This window comes from Megalobrama amblycephala, linkage group LG24 (assembly GCF_018812025.1).
Source record: "Megalobrama amblycephala isolate DHTTF-2021 linkage group LG24, ASM1881202v1, whole genome shotgun sequence".
NCBI lineage: Eukaryota > Metazoa > Chordata > Actinopteri > Cypriniformes > Xenocyprididae > Megalobrama > Megalobrama amblycephala.
Genome location: NC_063067.1, coordinates 26,473,129 through 26,500,276, shown reverse-complemented (window position 1 = coordinate 26,500,276; position 27,148 = coordinate 26,473,129). Strand labels below are relative to the sequence as shown.

The 27,148-nt window shown below is 37.9% G+C and overlaps 1 protein-coding gene across 1 annotated transcript in view; it reads left to right on the top strand.

The window, feature by feature from the left end:
- The window catches only part of LOC125260214 (NACHT, LRR and PYD domains-containing protein 12-like), a 40,410-nt gene extending 17,678 nt beyond the window's left edge, over window positions 1-22,732 (top strand). Inside the window, 8 exon segments of the mRNA XM_048178453.1 lie at window positions 11,438-11,611; window positions 12,083-12,256; window positions 12,775-12,945; window positions 15,128-15,301; window positions 17,631-17,804; window positions 20,189-20,359; window positions 21,286-21,459; window positions 21,712-22,732. Of these exon segments, the coding sequence (XP_048034410.1) occupies window positions 11,438-11,611; window positions 12,083-12,256; window positions 12,775-12,945; window positions 15,128-15,301; window positions 17,631-17,804; window positions 20,189-20,359; window positions 21,286-21,459; window positions 21,712-21,724 (1,225 nt within the window). The 3' untranslated portion in view covers window positions 21,725-22,732.
- Window positions 22,733-27,148: the final 4,416 nt, after the last annotated feature.

Sequence of the window (27,148 nt, the reverse complement as noted above, 5' to 3'; positions counted from 1 at the left end):
CCTGCTGGTCAGGAGACTGGTCTATTTAGATTCATTGCAGCCTGCTGAGTCAAACAATACCTCTTTTTGTTTCAATGTTGGACATTTTGGGCATAATTGTTGGGAAATGTCACGTCAACTCATCTTCATTTTTTATAATGCTTTTTACAATACAGATTGTTTCAAAGCAGCTTCACAGTGACAAATGACAATTAATGGACAGAGATTGTTTTGGCTTAACAGCCGATCTAGGAAAAAGTTATTATCGAGCTAAAGTAAGTTTGTGATCGAATGATCTTCCGTTGTAAAAATCTAATTATTAACTTAGGGGCCACTTAAATGACACCTTTTTCACTGAAAACAGAATACGTATAATGTGTTCTTACCGTTCATTTACGTGTTTAGTCTATACGTATGCACGTTTGAATGTGTATGTGCGCAGACGCTTAGTCTTTCTTTACAAAGTGACATCACCAAATTACTTGTCTGGTCTGCATAATACAGATTTATTTGTTGTTTCCACGGATCCATGTGAACTGGAATCATTTTGATAACGTTTTATCTATATATAGGGAAAGGAAAGGGACAGAGGCCTTTGCAGGGGATAATTTAGTTGACAATTCGGGGCTGCTTTGTCGTCGTGTCTAGGCGCAGGTCCTTCATCTCATCTTGATACGGCCTAGATTTGGCAGACTATGGTAAACCTCGGGATAAACAGAGAGGTACTAATATTAACGTAGAAGCCATTCGTCTTATGATGTAGCGAGTACATCAGGTGTTATGGGAAGTGTTCCCAGTTCAGGCTGACCTAATTTATGGAGCCTAACAATTTACATGATTTGAATTATAGAAGTAGATAATGTGTTATGTTGTATGATATGATATATCTCTTTGTTTACTACTACAAGCTGATAACGGTCAGATAAGTATGATTTGCACCATGCCAAATGCAATTCCACTAATGCCAACATAATTTTCTAGTCTATTTAAAAGAATGTTGTGGTCAATATTGTCAAATGCAGCACTAAGAGTCAGTAACACTAATAGAGAAATAGAGCCACGACCTGATGATAAGAGCAAATAATTTGTAACTCTAATGAGAGCTGTCTCAGTACTATGGTACGGTCTAAATCCTGACTGGAAAATCCTCATAGATACAATTTCTTTCTAAAAAGGAGCATAGTTGTGAAGATACTGACTTTAGTGTCTTTGACAGAAAAGGTTCAAGATTGGCCTGCAATTAACTAATTCTGTAGGATCAAGTTGCGTTTTTTTAACGAGGTTTAAAGGGATAGTTCACCCAAAAATGAAAATTTGATGTTTATCTGCTTACCCCCAGCGCATCCAAGGTGTAGGTGACTTTCTTCAGTAGAACATAAATGATGATTTTTAACTCCAACCGTTGCCGTCTGTCAGTCAAATTAATGCTAGTGGATGGGAACTTCTACTATAAGAGTAAATAAAACTTGCATAGACAAGTCCAAATTAAACCCTGCGGCTCGTGACGACACATTGATGTCCTAAGACACGAAACGATCGGTTTGTGCGATAAACCGAACAGTATTTATATCATTTTTTAACTCTAATACACCACTATGTCCAACCGCGTGCAGCACTCGTTAGTAAGGTCTGATCGCGCTCTGACAGCAGCAGTGATGTCTCGCTCTCATTGAAGTATATGCACGAGACATCACTGCCGCTGTCAGAGCGCGATCAGACCAAACGAATCGAGTGATGAATGCAGTTGGACATAGTGGTGTATTAGAGGTAAAAAGTTATATAAATACTGTTCGGTTTCTCACACAAACCGATCGTTTCGTGTCTTAGGACATTAATGTGTCGTCACGAGCCGCAAGGTTTAATTTGGACTTGTCTATGCAAGTTTTATTTACTCTTATAGTAGAAGTTCCCATCCACTAGCATTATTTGACTGACAGACGGCAACGGTTGGAGTTAAAAATCATCATTTATGTTCTACTGAAGAAAGTCACCTACACCTTGGATGCGCTGGGGGTAAGCAGATAAACATCAAATTTTCATTTTTGGGTGAACTATCCCTTTAATAATAGCCAGCTTAATATCTTCGGTACGTATCCTAATGACAAAGATGAATTAATGATATTAAGAAGTGGCTCTATGGAAGCATCTCTTTCAGTAGCTTAGTCGACATAGGGTCTAACATACATGTTGATTTAGATGATTTAAAGAGTTTAGACATTCTTTCCTCTCCTATAGCAATGAATGAATGGAATTTTTCCTCAGGGACACTACAATGCACTGTCTGATGTGATACTGTAGTAGACGGTTAGCATAGTTATAATTATAATTTTCTCTCTAATATTATCAATATTGTAAGTAAAGAAGTTCATAAAGCCATTACTGCTGTGCTGCTTTTGATAAATTCTGTCTATTGTAGTGAAGCTTTATAGATTCCTTAAGTAATACTTCGAACAATGATACCAATTATACCATAGTCAGTCGAACTTGCTGTCATTTTGAATTTCATTGAATACCTACTTTATTGAACTCCTTTTAAATGGTTGGTTTAATTTTCACCAAATTCAATTCAGATCATCTTTAGACACGGCAAAAAATGTATGGGTTTCATGCTGATAGGCTAAACATGTATTGTTTAACACTTCATTATTACTAAAAGCTACAGGCCTTTTTTTTTTTTTTTTTTAAATCAGAGTTGGAGCTAAACTCTGCAGGACAGTAGCCCTCCAGGACATAAGTTGCCTATTCCTGATCTAAGTTGTGATCAAAACCTAGTAAAATAACTAAATTATAGGATTAGATCCTATTATTGTCGTCAATTTGTCTAAAGGACTATGGAAAACATCTGATTCACAAAAACATGTGCTTCCAAACACAGTGATAATGTGCGGTTTAGCCTTGTGAGTGGTGTGGGGGGAAAAATGGGATGATTTTAATTAATTTTTCACAATAAGCAACAGAAAATGTGAAAAACTATGCAGGACTTAGTATTTGTAACGAATCGGGACTCAGGCAGAGATCCATTTGCAAGCTTTTATTTAAAGTGAGCATAGTCGTACAGGCTGGGTCGAACAGGGGCAAACAGGAACAGCAAGGAACAGGCAGAGTCGTAGTCAGGAAACAGGCAAAGATCAGGACAGACAGATATCACTCACAGGTGGGTATACAAGGCACAGGTCAGAGGTAGGCAGCAAAGGATCGTAGAACAGGTAACAGGCATGAACGGTATCAGACAGGATAATAACGCTCAGAATTGCAACAATGTTAACAAGACTTTGCAGTGAGGTGGTGTGTGTGACAGTCCTTTATAGTCCTGGTAATGAGCTGCAGCTGGGTGTGGTGATTAGTGTAGTGATTGGTGGAGTGAGTGCAGGTGATTGGCAGAGAGGATTATGGGGAATGTAGTCCGGGAAGTGACAGGAGCAGACGGTGATCGTGACAGTATTAAGACGTCAATTATTATTATTATTATTTTTTTTTAAATACCTTTCCTTGCATAAATTTGATGTCCGACAACAAATCAAAATGCTTATTTTAGTCTTAACATTTCTCTCCGTCTGTTTGACACGCATGTAAGTGCATCTTTAAAGTTGAACTAACTCACAAATTGTTGTCACAAATTGTTTTGTGAAATGGAAATATCAGTATGACATTATTTGAATTTTATATAAGAGTATATAAAATAAAGGTGAAATGTAAGTTATACGCTGAAGAATTTATCAAGCACTTGTGATATTGTCTTGTATTTTGTATTTTGAGACTTGACAACTCTGCAATTCCAACATGACACTGTATCTCACAACTGTGACTTTGTCACAACATTAAACGTGTAGTTAAAAAATGATCAGATATGATCTGAAAACAATTTTAATTTTATGTTAATAAATAAAGCCGTCTATAAATCTAGGCACATTTAAAGATTAATCATTACAGTTGCCAAAAGCAGTCTAACTACTGTGTTGTGCTACAGAATGTTGTTCCATGTACCACCTGGTGGATTTTGTGTGAAGCACAACAAACTTATTTAAATTCTAAGAAGGTGCCTGCAGGAATCCATGTCACTACATGTAGAAACAACAACAACAACAACAACAAAACATGCATAAAGGCCATGTTTTTTTGTTTAAAATCATTAACATGGTTACAGGTTCATCATTTTGTTTATGTGTTCATGCATTTTGTTTATGTGGTCTACTAGAATATGTTTACATCATTTAATGTAAAAGAAAAAAATGGCCTTAAAAAATTCTTATAATATGTTGCAACACCTGTTTTCTGTTTTATGGATTATTTAATTAAGGAATATTGTGACACGTACATTCCCAGAAGAAAGTTTAAGTCTACAATGGAGGCCTTTCAGGGAGTTCAGAAACAGTGCTTACTCATATAGAGAATGATAACTCCCTCATAACTCCCTTTAGAGTGTCTTTGTGCTTTGTAACTTTGCAGACCTTTTTAATTGTTTTTAACAGTAACTAGTAAATATAGTAAAACAGTGAATAGTAATATTTTCCTCTATTACCTGCTATTTTACTTTGGTAGTTTAATGCAGTGGTTCTCAAACCTGTCCTGGGGACCCCTCACCACTGCACATTTTGCATGTCACCCTCATCTAACACACCTGATTCAAGTCATCAGCTAATTAGTAGAGACTGCAAGAGTTGAATTGGGTGTGTTAGATGAGGGAGACATGCAAAATGTGCAGTGGTGGGGGGTCCCCAGGACAGGTTTGAGAACCACTGGTTTAATGCACAGTTTAATGCACAGCACCAAGTGCCAAGTGAAATAGGATGAAATTTTGTCCAAACTTATTATTTATTTTAAAGGGCACCTATTATGCCCCTTTTTACAAGATTTAAAATAAGTCTCTGATGGCCCAAAGAGTGTGTATGTGAAGTTTTAGCTCAAAACACCCCACAGATAATTTTTTATGGCATGTTAAAATTGTGCAAAAACGTGCCGTTTTAGTGTGTGTCCCTTTAAATGCAAAATAAGCCGATGCTCCCGGCCTAAGAGGGTGGAGCTTCAAGAGCTCATTCTCCAGTGTCAGGTGACAGAACACACTAATATGGCCCTATTTTAACGATCTAAGCGCATGGTCTAAACGATGCAAGTGCACTTAGGGCGTGTCCGAATCCACTTTTGCTAGTTTAAGGATAGGAAAAATGGTTGGTGCGCCCGGCGCATTGTCTAAAAGTGTTTTCCCTATTCTCTTAATGAGTAATGGGTGTGTTTTGGGCATAACGTGCAATAAACCAATCAGATTCTCATTTCCCATTCCCTTTAAAAGCCATGGCGTATTCATTGACTTTAGACCAGGTTTCAGTTGGTCAGTGGTGCAGTATGAACTATATCTGTGCAATAGAACAGATATAGAGCTTAATAAAACACAGTGCAAGAAGTGTGCATTAAAATATTATCCAAACACTCTGTCTCCCTTGCATTATCATCAACATACACAGCAAATTACACAGAAACACGTTACAATTAACAGTAAACAAATATATAGACCTTATGCCTTTTCAGGGGGGTGCTTAATAAACTGGTAAGCTTTATATCTGTTAATCAACTTCGATGAACTGTAATAAAATGCTCCCTTTCATTACTGCCATATCTAGTATCGCTCTGGAGACTGTAAGCTGGATCACAAACAGCTGGTAATGATCCATCCTTGAGTAACAACTATTTAGCAAAACCTGGGTTTTGTATTGTCCCTTTGTATTGACATTCGTTCACAAAGCAGTCTGGTGTAAAATAATTCACGCAGAAATAAACTAATTTATGTATATGGGGCCTCATTCCCTTCAAAAATAAAAGTAAATCATTGTGTCCTCAGCGGCTCTGAAGTCGGGAGTACATTAAGACTGTTATGTTCACTCTTACATCCAACAACAAAACACCTCAATCGCTTATGAGACATTCTTGTCACTACAGCTGCTCTAGCCTGGAGAAAATTGTGGACTGTGTACAACTCGCTCAGGACAGGGTCTATGCTAATATGGCAGAGTCTGTCAGCAGTCATGGGCTGGGCCTGTGCAAAGTCACTTTGCCTAGAATCTGCAAAAGGCTTGTTCTGAGACACTGTGGTGTGCGGATCCATATGCAAAGATTTATTCCAAAACATGGTCAAAAAAGGCAAGGGTCTGTCAATGGCATTCAGGTATATAGAGGGCAAGACAGAAGAGTAATCCAGGGAGAAGCGTGGTCATTCTGTGGCAAAAAATATCCAAGAGGGCTAGGCTAAAGAATAATCCAGGGGAAACAGGCAGTAGTCCAAGAGAGGTGCAAAATGTAGTCCGGGGTGAAGTGCAAAAGTTAGTGTGGTGCAAGAGTCCATACAAAACAGAACTGGGATCGTGACATAGCCCCCGCTCAAAGGAGTGGCTTCCAGACACTCCTAAAAACCAGAAATCCAAGAGGGAGGTGGCATGGAGGTGGACCAGGGGGCGGATGGAGGGCCCGGTCCGTGGAAAGGAAGGCGGCCTGGAGGCCAGGGGGGAGAAGGCTGGATAGACCGGCTTGAAGACACCCCACGGTGGAGCAGATGACCACCACAGCAGTTCAGATGGGCTTAAAGACCCCTACGGCGAAGTAGACGACCACCACAGCAGTGCAGACAGGTTTGAAGACCCCCATGGTGGAGCAGACCACCACCACAGCAGATCTGGTAATTCTGGAAACTACCATGGCTGATCAGGTGAAACTGAAACATGAAACACAGAGAGGTTAGCATTGGCCACTAGGGCCATAACTGGACAGGCAGGGAGCTCAGAAGAGCCCTCCAGGGCTCTGACTGGAATGTCCTCTCTGGTTGCGTTGAGGAAGGCAGACAGTTCTGGTATGACCTCTGTCGAGGCAGACAGGAAACTCAAGAGACCACCTCCATAGTAGTCTCAGGGCAGACAGAGAACTCAGAGATGACCTCCGTGGTTTTGTCAAGATGGGCAGGAAACTCAGGGACGACCACAAGGCTGGATTCAAGGACTGGGACAAAATCTGGACTGGACTCAGATTGGACTCATAGATTGAAGCAAGTTCAGGAGCAGATTCATGGATGGGAGCAGGCTCTGGGACTGGAGTTGATGTGTGCGCAGCCAACACACACCAAATGGCAGTGGCCATAAAGGCCAACGCTGCAGTCTCTGAGGGCTCAGGCATGGCAGCCATCTTGGCTAAGGGCTCAGGCGTGGCAGCCATCTTAGCTGAGGGCTCAGGCGTGGCAGCCATCTCGGCTGAGGGCTCAGGCATGGCAGCCATCTCGGCTGAGGGCTCAGGCATGGCAGCCATCTTGGCTGAGGGCTTAGGCATGGTAGCCATCTCGGCTGAAGGCTCAGGCGTGGCAGCCATCTTGGCTTAGTACTCAGGCGTGGCCTGAAACAAGCACCGCTGCTTTGTGAGGTTCTGCAGCATATGCCGTCACCTCTAGGGAAATTGCAATGGTAGTAACTACCTCCAGAAGATTCTCCATCATAAGTCGCCACCTCTGGAGATTCTGCGTTGATGTATGTGGCCCAGATACACCATAAGGCGACCCCCATTATGTGGAACGTTGCAGACAGGGGAATCAGTTCAGAAGCAGGTGGGCTAAAATCAATTGGTTTAGCAAAACCAGCTGTATGTACTGACACCAGCGGTGGATCCTCCACACTGTATGCCAACCTCTGACGCTTGATGACAGGTTCCCCTGACAGAACAGAGGAGAGTTGTGGTACGTCAACCGCAACAAGACGTGACTCTGGGGTGTCAGACATGATGTGGCAAGACTTTGAAAGATCCACTGAGACGTGACGAGGCTTCTGGAAGATCTGCTGAGACGTGACGTGGCTCTGGAAGATAAGCAGAGACGTGACTCTGGACGATCAGCGGAGACGTGATGTGACTCTGGATGATCAGTGGAGACGTGACATGACTCTGGAAGATCAGCGGAAACGTGACGTGACTCTGGAAGATCAGCGGAGATGTGATGTGACTGGAAGATCAGCAGAGACTTGACTGGACTCATGAAGATCAGCTGTGATTTGACTTGACTCACGAAGATCAACTGTGACTTGACTTGGCTCAGGAAGATCAACTGTGACTTGACTTGGCTCATGAAGAATGAGAATTAAAAAAAAGGAGTGGGTGGATTTTTATCATTATAGGGTGGTTGTGTTCACACACTGTCAACACACATTGATGTTCAAACACCATGTAAAAGTGAATTTTGCACAATAGGTGCCATTTAATAAAAAAAATGTTTTAAGTAATTTAAAAGCAAATACATAAAAATTGAGATATGTATTGAGTTTTGTCCCGTGTTAATTTTGACAATTTTGATTTAGTTTTAGGCCCCGTCCACGCAGAGAGAAGCATTTCTGTGAATAGGCAAAACATTTTTATCGGATAGGCATTTTGTCCACACGGATCTGGTGTTTTCGAAAGGTGAAACCCCTATTTTTTGAAACCGGGTCCCAGAGTGGAAAAATTTGAAAACACAGTCTTTGCGTTATTGTGTGGACGGGGCAATCCGTATATTTTCTGAAACAATGATGTCATCACCCCACGTGTCGACCCTAGTCAGACACGCTAACACCACAAAACAGCACCAACAACAGCAATAACAGACTCTACATGCTTGCGTTCGTGCTAGAGAAGCTACTGAGCCAAAATAAAGCGTTATTTCTAAGCTTTGATATAGTTTGAATTCAGTGCGCAAGGTTTATGCGCATGCTCCAAGTCTTCTTCGCTGCTTTAAGTGCATTTCTGTGACAATTACAGCGCCACATAATCGTCTGGCATGTATACTACATCATTTTGAGTTGTTTCAGTGGTTTCGTGTGGACGCAGATATTTTTTGAGATGAGGAAAAAAAGATTGGTTTAGGGTAAGCTCCGGCTTCGTGTGGACGTAGCCTTAGTCATAGTCTTTTGACTAAAAATGCCATTTAATTTTAGTCATATTTCAGTCATCTGAATTGTTTTAATTATATATTACAAGATTTTAGTTGACTAAATCTACAGTAGATTTAGTCAACTAAAATCTAATTGGCTCAGACACAGCTCTAGACAATCATGGCTGATTAGTCCAGCAGTGGGTTATGGGTAATGAAGTCCGAGATGGTGTGGCAATAGTCTGGGATGGAGTGCCCTCTGGTGGTAATCATGGGCATTCTGGCTGGTGACTGTGACAATGCAATACAAACAGATTTAACTGTGCTGAAATTTATATATAAAAAAATGTTATCTTAACCCTCTGGAGTCTGAGGCTGATTTGGGGCTTGGAGAAGTTTTGACATGCCCTGACATTTGTGCTTTTTTCAGTTGTTCATAAACATATAAACGACAAAAGTGTCATTACATTGTATTCAGCACAAACTAGACTACAATAATATGTGAGGAACATGTACATACATTTTTGTATTTTTGAAGGAATAATGTTTATGCGTGGTTATTGAAAAAACAAAAAACTTAAGTCACTGAAATAAGGCCAAAAAAAGTATATTAAATCTGTGTTCATACGACTTCTGGGTATTGGAGGTTGTAGACTAGAGTTTTTGCTTCAGAATTATGTAAAAATTATGCTGCCTACTCCTTCATATAAAACAATAGAGAGATTTAAATTTTCTAAGACACTTTTGGTCAAGAAACACAGTATGCATGGAGGCGTGAATCCTCATGTATAATGGGTGATTCTCACCTGAGAAGACAAAAGAATTGAATAATAATGACCTGAAATGACTTGCATATTAATGAGGCCTTTCAGTCAGGTAGGCTGTGAAAAAACCCTCTGTGATCATGCTGATAACAGGATTAAAGTCCACTCAGGACAAAAAAAACATGATTTTTGTGATCTCATGCATGCACATATTATTGCACATGATATGAAGAAAATTTTGTATAGGCCTATGTTAAATTACACTACCAGTCAAAAGATTGAACACATTGCCATTATAATGTTTTAAAAGAAGTCTCAAGTCTCTAACCAAATAATGGTTTTCTATTTTAATATACTTTAAAATATAATGTATTTCTGTGATGCAACGCGTCTGAACATTCCTACCTCTAGGGCATTTCATATAGGCTACAATATTTGTTATATTATAGAGCCTAAATGTTGATGTGCAGTTGACAAACTATACATCATTAAAAAGATCTAAGATCTAAAATTTTATATTGACCATAATTTCTTAATATGCTTAAAAGCATACACATTTGGAGAAATATTGATGGATTCTCATATGTTTATATCAATTTTCTATACAGAGGAGTAATATTTATTATTCTATATTTATTGTCATCATTATGAGCGCTGGATGCTGTGTTTTTAATTCATAGGCTACTTGCAGCCGGAGGGCACTCTGCCCCTTTTGTCCACAAATGCCTCAGTAAAAGAAGAGGCATATCATGTGACAATCAAGGAACTAACAGAGGCAAGAGATCGCTAAATATGGCTATTCAAAACACTTTTGAAGACAATAAATACACGATTGAGATAATGTATACATGTATTGACTGAATTTGCGTCTGAATAGCGCTCGCTCCGTGGGCGTGGCCGCATTAGCGGATAATGAGCTGCGTCACAGACTTCTGACATGGCTCTCTTTTCATACAGATTACATAAACACAGAAGGTTTGTTTTCGATTTGACTTATATGTTTTAAAACCTGACATCTTAACGTTTTTTTAGACATAAGTGTAATTTTTTTGTCATTAGTATTCACTAAGTTACAGTTCATTTTCTAAGAACTATCAGATTGGAGTTCGTTCAGAGGGAGACGAGAGATCACGCATCATGTTAGTTTTCTTTATTTTACTAAAAGCACAACATTTTGTTTTTACTCTGAGTGTACACAAATGAAAGAAGATATTCCACAGATTAAAATGGTGTATAACTCTTAATTGTATGTGCAAAATTGACAGAGTATTTTGAGTCTCTTTCACACTGATAAGAAAAAAACCACGGTGGTATCGCCGGCGATACCCTCAGACCTCAGAGTGTTAAAATAAATAAAACCACTTCTTCTAAAGAAGAACATATGGTTTTGGCATTATTCATACTTTGAGTGTGTGCACACGCTTTTTCAGATTTATCCATATTTCTGCTCTTCTCTTTCTCCCAGACATTTACATTTTTGAATGTTTTATGAGACATGTAACGAGCTAAGTGTATGCCAATTTATGTCCTGCCAGGTAGATCAGCATGTTAAAATTCAAATGTGTGCATCTACCACACAGGACATCAGTTCTGACTGTATCTCTTCCCAAATCGCCCTTCCCTAACATTTTCGTCTATTGACAAAAAAGTCAATAGATTTTCATCATAGTTTTTGTCATTCTATGCTGGTTTTTATTTAGTTATCGTCTTGTTTTCATCTGTGAAAACAATGTTGATATTAACACTGGTTTTGTCAAAAGGCTAAATGATAATGAGAGATCTTTTGAGTGTCTGTAGTTACATGGTTATTTAATAATTTCTCTTAAAGTCTACAGAGCTGTAATCTGACAGAGAAGAGCTGTTCAACACTGGCCTCAATTCTCAGCTCAAACTCTTCAAGTCTGAGAGAGCTGAACCTGAATTACAACAATCTGCAAGATTCAGGAGTGAAGCTGCTCTCTGATGGACTGAAGAATCCTCAATGTAAACTGCAGACACTTAAGTAAGACAATACTCAAAGCTTTTTTATATGTAATATGAAAGACATAAAAGTTACAAGAATAGAAGAAACATCTAGACCAGTAGTTCTCAAACCTGGAGGGCTAACATCTGGCTGATTGTAACTCCAGCCTGCTCCAACACACCTGCCTGGAGACACTCTAACACTCCTAAAGCCTCTGTAGAATAGTAATCCTTTTAGGCGTAGGATTGGGAACCCCTGCACTACATCTTCACTTTTTGTGTATATATAGCTCATTTTTTTGTTACAACCATAAAAAGTTTTTTTGTTTTAATGTTAATACATCAGTCAAACACTAACAATTCACATAATTTTGCCTGCTGTATCTATTTGTGTGTTGATCTCTGAAGGATATTTCTGAAGGATCTCTGAAGGATATTTCTTTGTACAGGATTACTTTTGAGGATTGTTCAGAAGTTTAGCTGAATTACTGTTTATATATATTCTCTACAGGTTGTATAACTGTGGTATTGGAGAAGAAGGTTGTGTTGCTCTGGTTTCAGCTCTGATATCAAACCCCTCACACCTAAGAGAACTGGATCTGAGCTGGAATAAACCAAGGCACTCAGGAGGGAGGTTGCTCTCTGATCTATTGAAGGATCCAGACTGTAAACTGGAGAAGTTACTGTGAGTGCTGCTGTATTGACAGATTTTTGAATGACAAATAATTTATTTCTTTATATTTTTTTATAACTATTTTTCTGTAACAATGGGGTCTAAAAGTCTGAGACTTCAGGTAAAATGGCATGTTATATGTATCTAACAATGTACATGGACAATATTAAAAAATAATGAATAGAAAAACATGGAGATAGATTGTGTGCGAGACTGTAGACGCAGTGTTTGTCCTCAAAACAAATAAGTGGCTGCAATGGCAAATAATCTTTTATAAGAAGCCTTTTTTTTTTTTCTTTTTTCTTTTTCTTTCTTTTTTTTTTTTTTTACTTTTTATAAGAGCCAAAGCCTTTGCTTATTTTCAGCCCAGATTTATTGTTTTCTGAGATTTTTGTACCCCACTGTATTTAAAACAACAGCCTCACTGGACAGATCAGTCAGACACTTACATCTCAAGACTTAATTTCATCTTTTGGAATTTCAGTTGTATTGAGCTGTAAATGTGACGGTGTTTCACTTTCTCTCTACAGGCTATGTAACTGCAGTATTGAAGAGGAAGTTTGTACTGCTCTGGCATCATCTCTGAGTTCAAACCCCTCACACCTGAGAGAACTGAATCTGAACTATAATAAACCAGGAGACTCAGTGAAGCTGCTCTCTTATCTACTGAGGGATCCACACTGTAAACTGGAGAAACTACAGTGAGTCTTATTAGTTATTATAGTGTTGATTTGAAATTGTTACCTTGTTATTATCATGTTGTCATTGAGAACCAATGGGCTGAATGTTTATTTAAATAATATTATTACCTTTATGATATTGATACTCCTTATTTATCTCTGAACATATTTTTCAATATTTTTTTTTGTTTTCTGTACAACCTTTTGTTGAGACTGTTGTGACAATGCTTTAAATGAGCTATTACTTCAATGGGTGAGGATCTAATGTTGTGATATCATCTATTTCAAAATGACATCAACTGAAATTTGTTACTTTAAATATCAATCAGACAATCTCATTCTGTTTAAGTGGATGGTTCATGGCCAGAATCAGCTGCAACAGAATAGACTTACTGAGAGTCAAATATGTGGTTATACAAGACTATTGATAGAATAGTAAGTCTGTCACCTTTATTTATATAGCCCTTAAAACAATACAGATTGTTTTAAAGCAGCTTTACAGATATAACAGGGAAATTATACATTTCAGCAATTCATCAATTAATTATTAAATTAGTTCATTTAATCTATTAAGCAGTTCTACCAAACAAATTATATCATCATCCAGCTCAGTTCTGTTCTTATACAACAGTTGTCAGTACAGTCAGATCAATATTATTGTTGAAAATTAAGTGTCCCCAACTAAGCAAGTCAGAGGTGAGAGTGGCAAGGAACCCAAACTCCATCAGGTGACAGAATGGAGAGAAAAAAAAAATTTGAGCTTGAAAAACAGCAGTCCGCTAGAGAGTGCGCACGGACTTTGAAAGGGCCACGCGCTGAACTGTGCACGAGATGGAGCGGGACACGGAAAATGAAGTAGGCCTAAAGGCCTATAGCCTACCCGCGGGCGCGGCTTAAGACAACTTTTATTTTCTTTCACACACAGCACAGAGAAACGTCTTTCTAATAAACCGACCAAACTGCCTGTCAAGTGATAGACGAAACTGACAATGATTTTATCTTTTTTAAACAAATGAAAGGCAATCTGGATAAACATTCACAGCCACGATGTACAGAACACTCTCAAAGCTATAGAAGAAAATGAATAAAAACATTTTGGATCAATAAACCTTAAAATATATATTAATAACTGCAGAAAAGCCACACTGCAGATATATATTTCATATGTCGGCAAATCAAATTACATCGGCTAAACTGTCTGTGCAAGCAAGCTTTAACTCTACAGCGCAACATTGATGCACCAAAAAATTTAATTCATTTAATAAAAAAAAATATTATTTTTTTTTTATCAAACATTAATTTACAGAATTTAATTAGAACAGAAATATGATCGAGTCAAACTGCAAAATGCCTGAAGTGCAGGGGAACATATATTCAAAACACAAGCCACAAAAAATTAAATTAGATAACCCAGAGTGATCAATAAATAAATTAAAATTAAAGAAATTATTAAAATAACGAAAGTATAGCCAGAATTGTCAACTTTGTCTTTTTAACTGCAGAGACAATAGACAGAGGCAGAGACAGAGACAGAGGCAGTCTTTTTAGCTAAACATTCAAAAATAAAATTACATCCGTCTAAAATAGTTTGAAATCATTTGTAGCTACCCTACCTGATTGAGAGAAAAAAATCCAGTCTTTCACGCAATCTGGCTGTGTCCGTTTGAGTCTTTTCAAATAGCGCGCTATAGTCAGCTCGTTGGCCGGCAGAAGCGCGCCGCAGTGTTTGTCGTTGAGTTGTATAGGACATGAGCTGTTGGCACAACTTGCATCATACGTTTTTTTGATCATCTTTTACCATTTCAAAGTGCATCCAATTGTACACTTTATCCCAGACGTTGTTGAAGATTTAATCCCTGCCGTAAAGATGCTCATCTGCCGGTCACGGATCATGGAAGTGAAACTTAAATCGGTCACAGGGGTGGTTGGATTTATTCACGCACATTAAAAATATTTATTAAAAGCTTCTTTCTTTTCACATTTTTATTTATGGTATTAACATAATAGGCTGTATATTAACTTATTGGGAAAGAACCAGTAGGGCCTATGTCTATGTAAAATCAGATATTGAGCGCCCCCATATCTCTCTCATAACACCTCTGCGACGATTCGACTGTGAGATTGGTAGTCGAATCAGGCTCCTCCTATCGAAGATTCGAATCGTCGACTATTCAGGGTCACCCCTAATATATATTCTCTACAGGTTGTGTAACTGCAGTATTGAAGAAGAAGGTTGTGCTGCTCTGGCTTCAGCTCTGAGATCAAACCCCTCACACCTGAGAGAACTAAATCTGAACTACAATAAACCAGGACATTCAGGGGTGAAGCTGCTCTCTGATCTGCTGAAGGATCCACACTGTAAACTGGAGAAACTTCAGTAAGCTTCACTATTATTTCCATATTGTTAAATGGTTATTATTATATAGAATTATTCTATGATTAACAACTCCTGAGTTTATAGACTTTGTAATTTTCATATCCACGCACAAAACCTTTTTGTAATACAGACATATGGGAGGAATTTCAGTTTTTTCTTTTACTTATCTAGAATTTACACCACAAAGGTCACATGTATCACTGCAGAACAGCGTTCAGACAGAGTTTGAAAAATGTTTGATTTTAACCATTTGTTACACCAGGATCTGGTAGAAGATGAGGCAAGGCAAGGCAGATCTAATTGCAGCACTTTAATATACAAAAATGAGATGATAATTTACAAAAGCAAAAACACTTGTTACAGTATGCTAACACAACACAAACAACTACAGGCAATGAACTGAATGAACTGAGGGCAATATATACACGTTAATGAACTAAAAGAAAACAGGTGTAACTAATAAAAAACATGGTGTAACCAATGATGAGCGGGAAAATAGGAACAAAGGAAAGTGGAAAAAATGAGAAAAAAAAACACAAACTAAAAGTTCATGAAAACAAAACAAAAGATAACAGAATGTGACACCATTATGTTTTCAAAGTTTGAAATGTGCTTGATAATTGCACTTACCAGCTCTCACTAGCCACCCTAAAGATATCCTTGAAATATAGATTTTCAAAACTTGAAATCATTACTTTAAAATCTATATTTAGTCACATTTAAAGATTTAATATCATAATGGAAAGACAAGTGTAATATTGAATGCATTTCGATATTAAAAATTGTCCTCACTTATTTACTTTCAATAAATGTTTACCTTGTAAAATATGTAGTACTTCTGGGGATGTAAACTAAAAAACTAAAAATAATTAAAAATACTCTTTGCATTAAATTACTTTATATTAAATAAGAACAGTCAAGATGAAATAATATTGATAACTTTTGTTTTTCTGTAGTAAATGTGCATACAGTTAATATTAGGATAATGTGTAAGATAATGTGATAAAAAAAAATTATGTGCAAGTGCTGGGTTAGTGAAATTATTAGTTTGGATTACACTTGATAATATGTATGTGCAAGTGACTGCACACCAGACAGATGCTGTTTACTGCCACAGTTCTTTAATCATCCCACTTGCACAAAAACAGATGGAATATTCCCTCTAAATTAATAAAAACAAACACTGAAATAAAAACAAAAAATATGCAGATCCTGCAATGATTAAATAATACAATTACACTTTATGCATTTAATGTCAATGAATTTATCAATGTCATTGCTGCTGACCGATGAAATCACTTTTCATCAAATTTACCCATACAAAGCACCACAGATGACTTTAATTTAACTTCACATTTGTTTCATTTTTTTTTTCTTTTTTTTTTTCTAATGGTAATGGTAGCCAGTGCATAGAGATAAACAGAGATGTGACATTGGCTTTCTTGTGCTTGTTGAAGACCAGTGGTGCTGCTACCTTCTGTTATAATTTGTAGAGTTATAAGAATAGACTTTCAGAATCCATATGAAATACTGAAACACTATTCAAGGCAATATGAGCATGTTCATATGGTTAGCAGAAGATATGACTAAAGGGACTAAAATACTGAAGGATATTAAAAGTGGAACATTAAATAATGTGCATTGGATGGAAAATGTAACTGTAAAGTGACTGAGTTGGATCCAGAAGTAGCAGAGTAGCAAAATTATATTTAAAAAAATGCATCTTGTTGTGATATCCGGTGATCTGTTAATGTTGTTTATCTTAAATGAGCCTGTTGACTATCTACCACAGTGTGACATTTCAAAAAAACAAGTAGAAAGTAGAAAACAAGTCTTTTGGCAGCTTGGTTTCAACAAAAACTGTTTTTGCAATGAGACGGAAGTTTTAAAATCTGAAACTTTTTAATAGTACAATTAATTTAAAAAGATTAAATATAATTAGATTTCTCATGTTGTCACCGCTTTAAGGGAGTTACATTCCAAGCTTGTGCTACAGCGAACTGGGTGTCTCCTCACATTTGTGAGATTTTACACACTGTGATGCAGATGCTTCAGTGCACTGGAATGATTTTCACAAAGGTACAGCCCTGCAAATGGTTGACTCCATGCTGGCCAGTGCACTGATTAGTGAACTAGAGAACTAATGGAAACACCCCCAAAGAATTTCAGGCTGTTCCTTATATTATTAGAGGATGTTCAAGGAATTGTACTTTTTGAGTCAATTATGTGTTTAACTTATGGTCAGTTTCATTTAAAATAATTGTAATACACATTTTTGCTTAATTTATGTGCATGTTGAAAAAGTGTGACTATCTTTTTTTCTCTATAGGTTGTGTGACTGCACTATTACTGAGGAGGGTTGTAAAGCTCTAGTTTCAGGTTTGAGATCAAACCCCTCATATTTGAGAGAACTCAATCTCAGTGGCAATGAAACAGGAGACTCAGTGGTAAAGCTGATTTCTGATTTACTGCAGGATACCCGGTGTAAACTGGGGAAACTACAGTGAGTGTCCATATAGTTACTGAAAGGCAACACCACAGTGTATTATCTTGTTTATGTTTTTCTTTTCTGCAATACAGTATGAACTATTCAATGTACAGAATCCTTTCAAACTCCTTTTAAATGTTAAAATGTAAATGTAACAATGAGATTTGGAAATATTTATGATACTTTTTAAGCCATCCTGTACTCCTGTGTTTCAATCGAAACACATTTTGTCAATTAAAAAGAAAAAAAAAAAAAAAAAACAACAACAACAAAAACATTGCATTAGGGTGTGTGACCGGAGACCTGTCACAGCTGGAATAAAGGTTACAAGGTTTTTAACATAGTCCTTCAAGCTATTGTAGACTGCTATTGTGTTTTTCGCCACTAAAGTGCTCCTTCTGAAATATCTCATGGAACTTCTGAGCATACAGTGTTCCTCTGTTTTTTGAAAGCACAATATACCTTTAAGCCAAAAGTATACTACATTTTTTACAAGTATGCAAGGGTCAGCACACAGTGCACATGACACAAATTTTGTAATCAGAATAGTATGCATGTACTGTACATGCACAGTCGGATTTTTGCAACCATGCATACTTTGTACACACAGGTCGCACATGCACATATAATTAATTTAATATAAACTTACCTTGCCACAAGATGGCAACCATGCCCTGGGGTTGTCGATTCACAAGGTAGTCGAAGAAAAACTGCATAAACAGAACAGACTGGAATGCATGCAAGCTACAGCGACAATAGAGGCCCACATAGATGAGAGATTGTACGAAGAGGTTAGAAAGTGCCCTCATTTGTATAACTCTAGCCCGAAATACAAAGATGAATACAAACATATTTTCATGGGTTATAACTTGTGGCGAGAGAAAAACTGGCTGAACGTCTGTGTACGCGTATGGGTCAATAAGTATACTTTGCAAGGCTGTGTGTTTGACTGTGCGCTTACATGTAAAAAAGAAAAAAAAAAAAGTATACTTTGGGTTTTAGTATAATCCAAGGTCCTTTGACACCCAATATAGTGCATCTGTTAAGGCTCAGCCAAGTATGAATATTCTAAGTGAAGAAATGAGCAATAGACAGAGCTATTTTAACAAACCATAATTTAATTTAAATAGGAAAATTTGGAAGCAGGAAGTTCTATCAGGAAGTTTACACTCATTAGTCTGTTTAGCTCCTTCAAGCTGAAGTAAATTCTACTTCTCATCTTCTGTCACTACCCAGTGTTTTAAAAAGCAAAACAGAATGAACTGATTTGCTATGCAGTTTGGGCTAAGTGTTTGATCCAGCAGATTCTCATTCCCCTCTAAAAATAGGAAAGGTCCAGGTCCCAATCTGAGTGTTCAAGAACCTGCATCTGTTTGCCTATGTCCACCATATAGTTAGATTGCCTCGATGACTTAATATGATATCTCCTTTATAGTCTGTTTTGATATGCTGGCTATTTACCTCTCCTGGTATGACTCTATCCAGTTTCCAAAGTAGATTATATTGGTCTAGCTCAATGTCGACCTTTTAGTTCTTGCCATAGACCAGGGGTTCCCAAACACATTCATGGAGCTTCCCCAGCACTGCACATTCCTTCTCCTTTGTCTGGCACACCCATTTCAGGTCTTGGAGTCTCGACTAATGAGTTGATGATCTGATAGACCCATAGACCCTGCTTATATCAAGCCAAATTCAGGGATTCTGTCTCAAACCACAAACATTTATTTATACATTTGGAAAACATTTTTATCCACATACATTTGCATTGTATTCAAGTTATACAAGTTATCAGTTCTGATCCCATGACCTTAACCTGGCATCAACAACAGTTCAAAATTTGTTTTCAAAGTTGTTTTAAAATGCATCCAAAATCATGTTATATTTATCATCTTATTCTGCAGTTTGCTCACAATTCTTGATCCACAGACAGTGGATCAAGTTTTTTCAGTTTTTTTTTTTCTTTAGAATGCTATCATACAAAGTGCACATTAGGGCTGGGCGATATATCGCATGCGATTCTCACGCGCATTTCGTCAGTAAAGCCAGTTCCCTGATTACCGCTAAATCGCCATCACCTGCTTTCAAACGGAGCGCCATTTAATAGCCAGAGCCGTAGTTCACTGATAAGCCACGTTCATATCGCAGATGAATCGCCTTCGATAAAGAACGCGATATTTGCGTGGCTTATCAGTGAACTACGGCTCTGTCTATTAAATGCCGCACCATTTGAAAGCAGGTGATGGCGATTTAGCGGTAATCAGGGAACCGGCTTTACTGACGAAATGCGCGTGAGAATCGCATGCGATATATCGCCCAGCCCTAGTGCACATTCAACTGACTCCACAATTGCATATGTATTTTTATGATTTGAGTTATATTTTCTCTCCTTTCATCTGCAGGCTAAAATCATGCAAATTTCAAGAAGGTTGTGCTGATCTAGTTTCAGCTCTGAGATCAAACCCCTCACACCTGAGAGAACTGGATTTGAGCAATAATAAACTAGAAGACTCAGGAGTAAAGCTGCTCTCTGATCTTATGAAGGATCCACACTGTAAACTAGAGACATTACAGTGAGTAGTCACAGCTATGAGTGTGAAATTATGTTCATACAACAGTTTGATGGCACAAGTGTGTAAATAAATAAGAAACAAAAACAGTTTCTTTAAAAACACTCTCTTTTCAAAGAGTGTCTTTAAAAATGCTCTTCTTTTGCGGAACTACTTCCTTCAGCCACGGATACAAATCTCAAGTTGACATTTTAACAGTTGAGACCAAGCCTCCATTACTAATTCTAAAATGTCACTTTAGAACAAGAAATGAAGGAACGCTGAGTTGATTCATTGAAACTTTTTATTTGAATTTGAATATACTTTATTGTCCCATTGCTGGGAAATTCACCTTGGGTAACCATGACATAGCCAGAACATTAAACTCACATAAACAATACAAACATAATAAATTACTAATAACCACAAGCCAGATAAAACAACAGTACCCTACCTGTTCTTTCATTTAAACAATTCCCTATTAAATAGTTTAACTGCAGTTGGCACAAAATAATTTTTGTTGCGATTTGATTTGCACATCAAAATCCTCAATCGTCTCCCTGAGGGTAACATCTTAAATCCTCATGTAAAATGTGTGTCTCATCAGCAACAATTTTCTTAGCTTGTTTTAAAATAGATGTCTCATACAGCTCCTGTACAGGTTGTTTTCTCATCACACCCAACAATTTTTAGAGCAGTGTGTACAATTCGTACAAGTTTTGATTTTGATTGGACAGTCAGCTTTCCATAACTCTTAAAACTGCATTCTGTGACTCAACAACAGTAGTATTTGTAAAAATCTAAAAATTAATTTAAAAACTGGGCTGATAAATCATTGTAGGCAGATCACACACAAAATAGAAATCTCTCAAAATACATACATTACAGATATACATAAATATACAACATTGAAGGAAACATTAAGAATTGTTTGTACTGTTTCTCTATAGGCTGTGTAACTGCAGTATTGGAGAAGAAGGTTGTGCTGCTCTAGTTTCAGCACTGAGATCAAACCCCTCACACCTGAGAGAACTAAATCTGAAACTGAATAAACTAGGGGAATCAGGATTGAAGTTGCTCTCAGATCTACAGAAGGATCCACACTGTAAATTAGAGAAACTACAGTGAGTGATGATTTACTCCATGAATTTTAAATGTGTAATTTCATTTTATTAGGAAAGTGTCTGTCATTCTCCGCAGTCAAACTTCATTGAAATGAAAGAGAATGATTTCAACATAACATAAATTATATATATATATATATATATATATATATATATATATATATATATATATATATAAAATAATCTTTCTAAATAATTCTCATGACAAGTGTATATTGATGTCTGAATTTTCTGTCTATTTTTGTATTACAGAATTATTACCTAAACAATCACCTACAAAGGCTGCAAATGGCAATCTCAATAACTTATTTCTGTCATAATCAACAGAACCTACTTAGTGCTCTCTACTGGACATTTAGATTCAGTTATTTAGCCATATGCTGTAGTGACTTAAAATGAGGAACTTGACAAGCAATTTATCACAAATGTCAAAAATATTTGCAGCTTACAATTCCAATAGAAAATATGTATACAATTTAGAGCAGATGTTAAATGCAGAAGCAGAGAAAAGAATGTTTATGATATTGCCCATTGATGGTGCTTATAACAAGAAGAGGAGGGGACTAAGCACTAAACTGGTAGCTGTGACTTGGATACCCCTCCTCTCCAAGAAAACTATAAGGATTCTATTCCCATGAGGTAAGGATCGAACCATTCAAGTGCAGTTCTGCTCTTCTGATGATCAATACCTACAGCTGTTTACACATTTCTGATAACCAGGATAGCAGCATCAAAAGAAAGGAGAGGGATCACCACCTACAGCGCCAATAGTGGGTTGGGTGGTGAAAATATTTTATTTTTTAAAAGAACAGTATAAAAATAAATATAACAAAAAGAAAGTAAAATGGATGTGTAAACTGATCCTTTCTGAAATGTCAAAGTTGTAAATTGTTGTATATTTTCATTTTAACTATGAATTAAGTCTATGTATGTATGTAGAGTCTGCTCCGAGTAAGACGCACACACTTGTTTTTGAAAAATGAAACTTAGGTCCAAAGTTTCCAAACTTTAGACAGAACTTTAGATCCTTCTGTCATGGAATGTAGTATGTACAGTATGTTTCTGTCAAAATTAGCAGAGAAAGTCTTGAAATACAGATGGTAGCATTTATAACTCTCAGTTAATCACTCAAAATGATTTTGTTTCACTTTGCTCTAAATGCTTATTGATAAAAGTACTGTTAGATGTTCTGGTTAGACATTCTACTGGTTAGACGTTCGGATGCTTGGTTTTGGCACAAAACCAAAAAAAAAAAAAAAAAAAAGGAAGAAAATGTTAAGTACGAAATATGTCCTAGCCCTCACTTATGAAGTCTAACTCCAGCTTTCAATTAATGATTCATTCATGAAAAAAAAAATCTTTTAAGTGAACAAATTGGTTTAGCTCATACACTGACATATCATGCAGAATTAACGTCTCAAGAATAAATGCACAATTAACTACATAAGCTACATACTGAGGAAAATGTTTTCTTAATCTTGTAGTCAATTATGATAAACTTTATAATATGTAATTTTACATTCATGGAACAAGTACTTTCATATTTGTTATAGTAAAATTTATTAAACCCTACAACAGGAGTTTTTTGTTTTTTGGGGTTTTTTGGGGGGGGTTTGTGAGTTGATGAAAAGCTAATAATTAAATCATAAAACTGTAAAACAATGAAAAATTAAACACTATAAAAAGACTCATTTTATATTTGTTTACCTGCAATGTTAGCAACATCAGAGAATTGTAAACATTAAAGTGTATTTTTGAATTATAGAAATAACTTCCTTAATGTGATATATTTGTTAAAAAAAAAAAAAAAAAAAAAGCTCTTTAGCACACTAATTTTATGTTTCTAATCTAGAGTTTCAGAAAAGATCTCAGTGTCTCAAACTGTGCTCGAAGATACCAAAGTCTGTAATCAAAAGATATGTGGTTTGACTTGTTGAGCAGAATGTTTTGGGCAGCAAATATGATGTTAGATTGTGGGATTATCAGGTCTATGGGAAGTTTTTAATGGTTTAATTAGTTGTCTTTGGTTATCTGGTTTATAACCGATCATCTTCTTTTGGTTAATTGAATAGCACGTGTTGATCACGGTTCATGTTCTGCTGACCTGCTGTGGATGAAATATTTAGTTTGACCTCTGATCTCTTCATAACAGTATTCTAATGTAATTTCATATTTTATATCACCACCATTAAAGTCCTGGAACAAAATATTAAAACAAAACTGATATATGTTAGTTCTGTGAACCATAACTGTGTGGAAAATATGTGAAGACCAATGATGATCAATAAAATATTTCTTAAAGTTGAACTCTGTAGTATCTTCTGTCAGATCATTTGAGAAAGCTGTAGTCCATATGCTTCACTGACTGTGCTGGTTAAAAAGAAAGACTGTAGTATGCATATGTGCGTTGACTACTGTCAACTTAATGCCAGAAGTAGGAAAGACACATTTCCTCTGCCCCAAATTGATGAGTCCCTGGATTTCCCTGAGTGGTGCCTGTTGATTTGGCCAGTGGGTATAAGCAGGTTCCAGTCACAAAGAAAGAAGCTGTTCTGGGATCAACAGTGTCAATCCTTGCTTTTATACCCAGATGATGTGGTAGTATTTTCTGCCTCTCTAGATCAACATTTGGAGCATCTGGAGGTAGTCCTGAGTCGGTTAGAATGTGAAGGACTTAAGGTTAATTTAAGCAAGTGCAGGTTTTTCCAAACAGAAGTGAAGTATTTGGGCCGCGTCATATCAGCTGAAGAGGTATCAACCGACCCTGCAAAGATCGAGGCCGTTGGCTGATTGGCGGCGCCCATCTAATGTAGCAGAGTTTCGTTAATTTCTGGGTTTTGCCAGTTATTATCACCGCTTTGTGGAGGGGTTTGCCAAATTGGAGCGTGTGCTGGTTCGGGACCCAGAAAGCGAGTCGATCAGGGGCTTTCTGAGGTTTGGACAGAGCAGTGTCAGGTGAGCTTTGAGGGATTGAAGAATAGGCTCTCTTCCGCACCAGTGTTGGCATATGCAGACTTCTCCCGGCCCTTTATCCTAGAGGTGGATGCTAGCCATGGGGGGTTGGGTGCTGTCCTCTCACAGGAGCAAGGAGGTAAGGTGTGCCCTATTGCTTATGTTAGCCGCGGTCTTAGGCCCACTGAGTGCAACATGATCAACTATAGTTCTATGAAAGTTTAGGGAGTATCCTGCTGGGTCAGAAGTGCATTGTCTATACCGATAACAATCCCCTTAGCCAACTGACATCTGCTAAACTGGGAGATACTGAACAACGTTGGGCTGCCCAGTTGGTCTCCTGTGATTTTGAGGTCCGGTATCATTCTGGGAGGTGCAACTGGAATGTTGACTGGCCTCTGTAGACAGAATCAATTTTGTCAGGAAATGCGGGAGAGTTTCTTACCGGGGACTTGTTATTCCAGCAGTGGTGAGGCAGGCAGTGGAGGCAGAACTGGTAGTGCAGGTGAACCAAGCAGTGATTACAGCATTGCCCAGTTTCTCCTTGGAAGATTTGACTTTGCTACAGGAAGCAGATCCTGATATTGGGAGGGTTTGGCATTTTGGGAGCAGGGGTTACTTCCCAGATTTGCCTTCTTGTTCTGGACACAAGAATGTTTTAGTTTTAACAGATGTGTTCAGTAAATATACACTGGCTATTCCGACTAGAGACCAGCGGGCTGAGAGTGGTTTTTCAGGTTTGGGGTCCCAGGTCGTATCCACTCCGACCAGGGCCAGAATTTTGAGTCAGTTTCTTGTTGGGTAGGGTCCAGGAACCTGGTGAGGGCTGGTTCATGAGTGGATTGTGGAGCATCGAGCCAGGATGCATGTGGCATTTGAGGGGGCATGGGAGCGCTTGAAGGCTGCTACTGAACGCCGTAAGAAACAGCACGACCAACATGTTCGTGATGCACCACTGAGGGAGGGTCAACTGGTTTATCTCTGGGACCATAGCATGAGAGGCCGTCATAAAATCCAGGACCTATGGAGCTTAGTGGTGTATCAGTTTGTACGGGCACCAAAAGATGAAGGGTCTGGGTATGCTGTTGCACCCGTGGATGATCTGGGTAAGATCCAGCACGTGCACCGTTCTTTGATGAAGACTCAAATACAATGAGACTCTTCCAATTGTTGTTCGTCCTGACAGCCCCCCATTTGGAACGCTGTCCTCATCAGGGGATTCAGAGGAGCTGGACCTTTGGGTGGCCGTTCCAGACATTTCTAAGGTCGGGTTAGGTCAAACCATAGCGTCAGCTGGTAACTTGTACCTAGCTGTTGCTTCAGCTAGGTACCAGTTACCAGTGTCTTTTGTGATGCCAGAAGAACCAGTAGCACCTCCTCTGGAAGTGGCAGGACCCTCTGATGTAGTGCCTGTGCCTTCTGTAAGTAGTGAGTTGGCGCATGATGTTGGTCTGGTTCTTATGGATGTGTCTGTTTTTTTTCCCCCTTAGATCAGGCTAGGGATGGTGTAGGACAGGGCTATTCAATTACAAATTCAGTTGGGCCAGATTTTCAAACCAAGAAGGTTAGCTGGGCCAGTCATTTAAGCGGCGAAGCAGCTCGTAACGACAAATTGTAAAACCAACACAAACAAATTTATTGAAAAACATAAGGTTTATTCATTGTTTCTCTTTTAACTTTGGTCAGTTTGCACAGCAAAAGGTGCATATAAAAAACAATAAAAGAGCTAAATTAACAGAATCTGAGGTAGCTCCTATTTTTTTCCACTTACTAAAGAAAAAAAAAAAACTGACCTAGGCTACATATCTGACCTATCTGATACAAAATGCATAAAACAAAATAGTGCACAGTAGTAGGCTATTAGAAATAACATTGTTTCCTTTTGAAACAAAATAAACATCTTGCACACATTTGACCCAGGAACATCTCAAAGTGCATAAAATAAAAAGTCCACAGTATTCACAACAACATTGAGGGAACATATTTTAAATCACCATGTGTGATTTGGCATGCCTTTGTTACGCATCCCACATTATATTGATGTATTGTAGGCTACAGTTACCCTGCTGACTTAGTGGGAGAAGTGACATTTTTTGTTTTGAACGAGAGCAGTGACTTTAGGCTCGTAAGTTGTCAATACAATCCGAAGGCATTGTTGGAGAGTACGGTCAGTCAGGGAGCAACGAAGAGTTGCTTTTATGGAGTTCATGTGTGAAAAACTTGACTCACATGTATATGTTGATCCAAACATACTGAGCATGACGATCGCCACTTTCTTAATGTTAGGGAACTGATGTACGTTGACATCAGTCCAAAACATTGCAGAACATCCCATTAGTGGAAAGCTCCTGTGCCATGGTTACAGATGACTGTCAACAAGTTAGAGTGTGAATTTCCTCTCGTCAATGGAAGGGACCACTTTCTTTGCTCTGGCGGATAAGTCCCCTTCTATTGCAACAGTGAACGGGTCTCTGACAAAAACGGCCACCTCTGTGGGCAGATCAAGTCCATCCAATCGACCAGCAAAGTTATTTTTCAACATCGCAATGAAATCTGTCATCACATCCATGATTTGTGCGGGGGATGAGATGCATTTGCGGAGTGTCGGAAAATGCAGCGTTCGGCCTGTGCTCAAATCATTTGCGAAAAGGTCCAGTTTACCTTGAAATGCGCGCATCTGTTCCACAAGGTCGATTACAGTTTTGTCTCTGCCTTGTAGTCCCAAATTGAGATCATT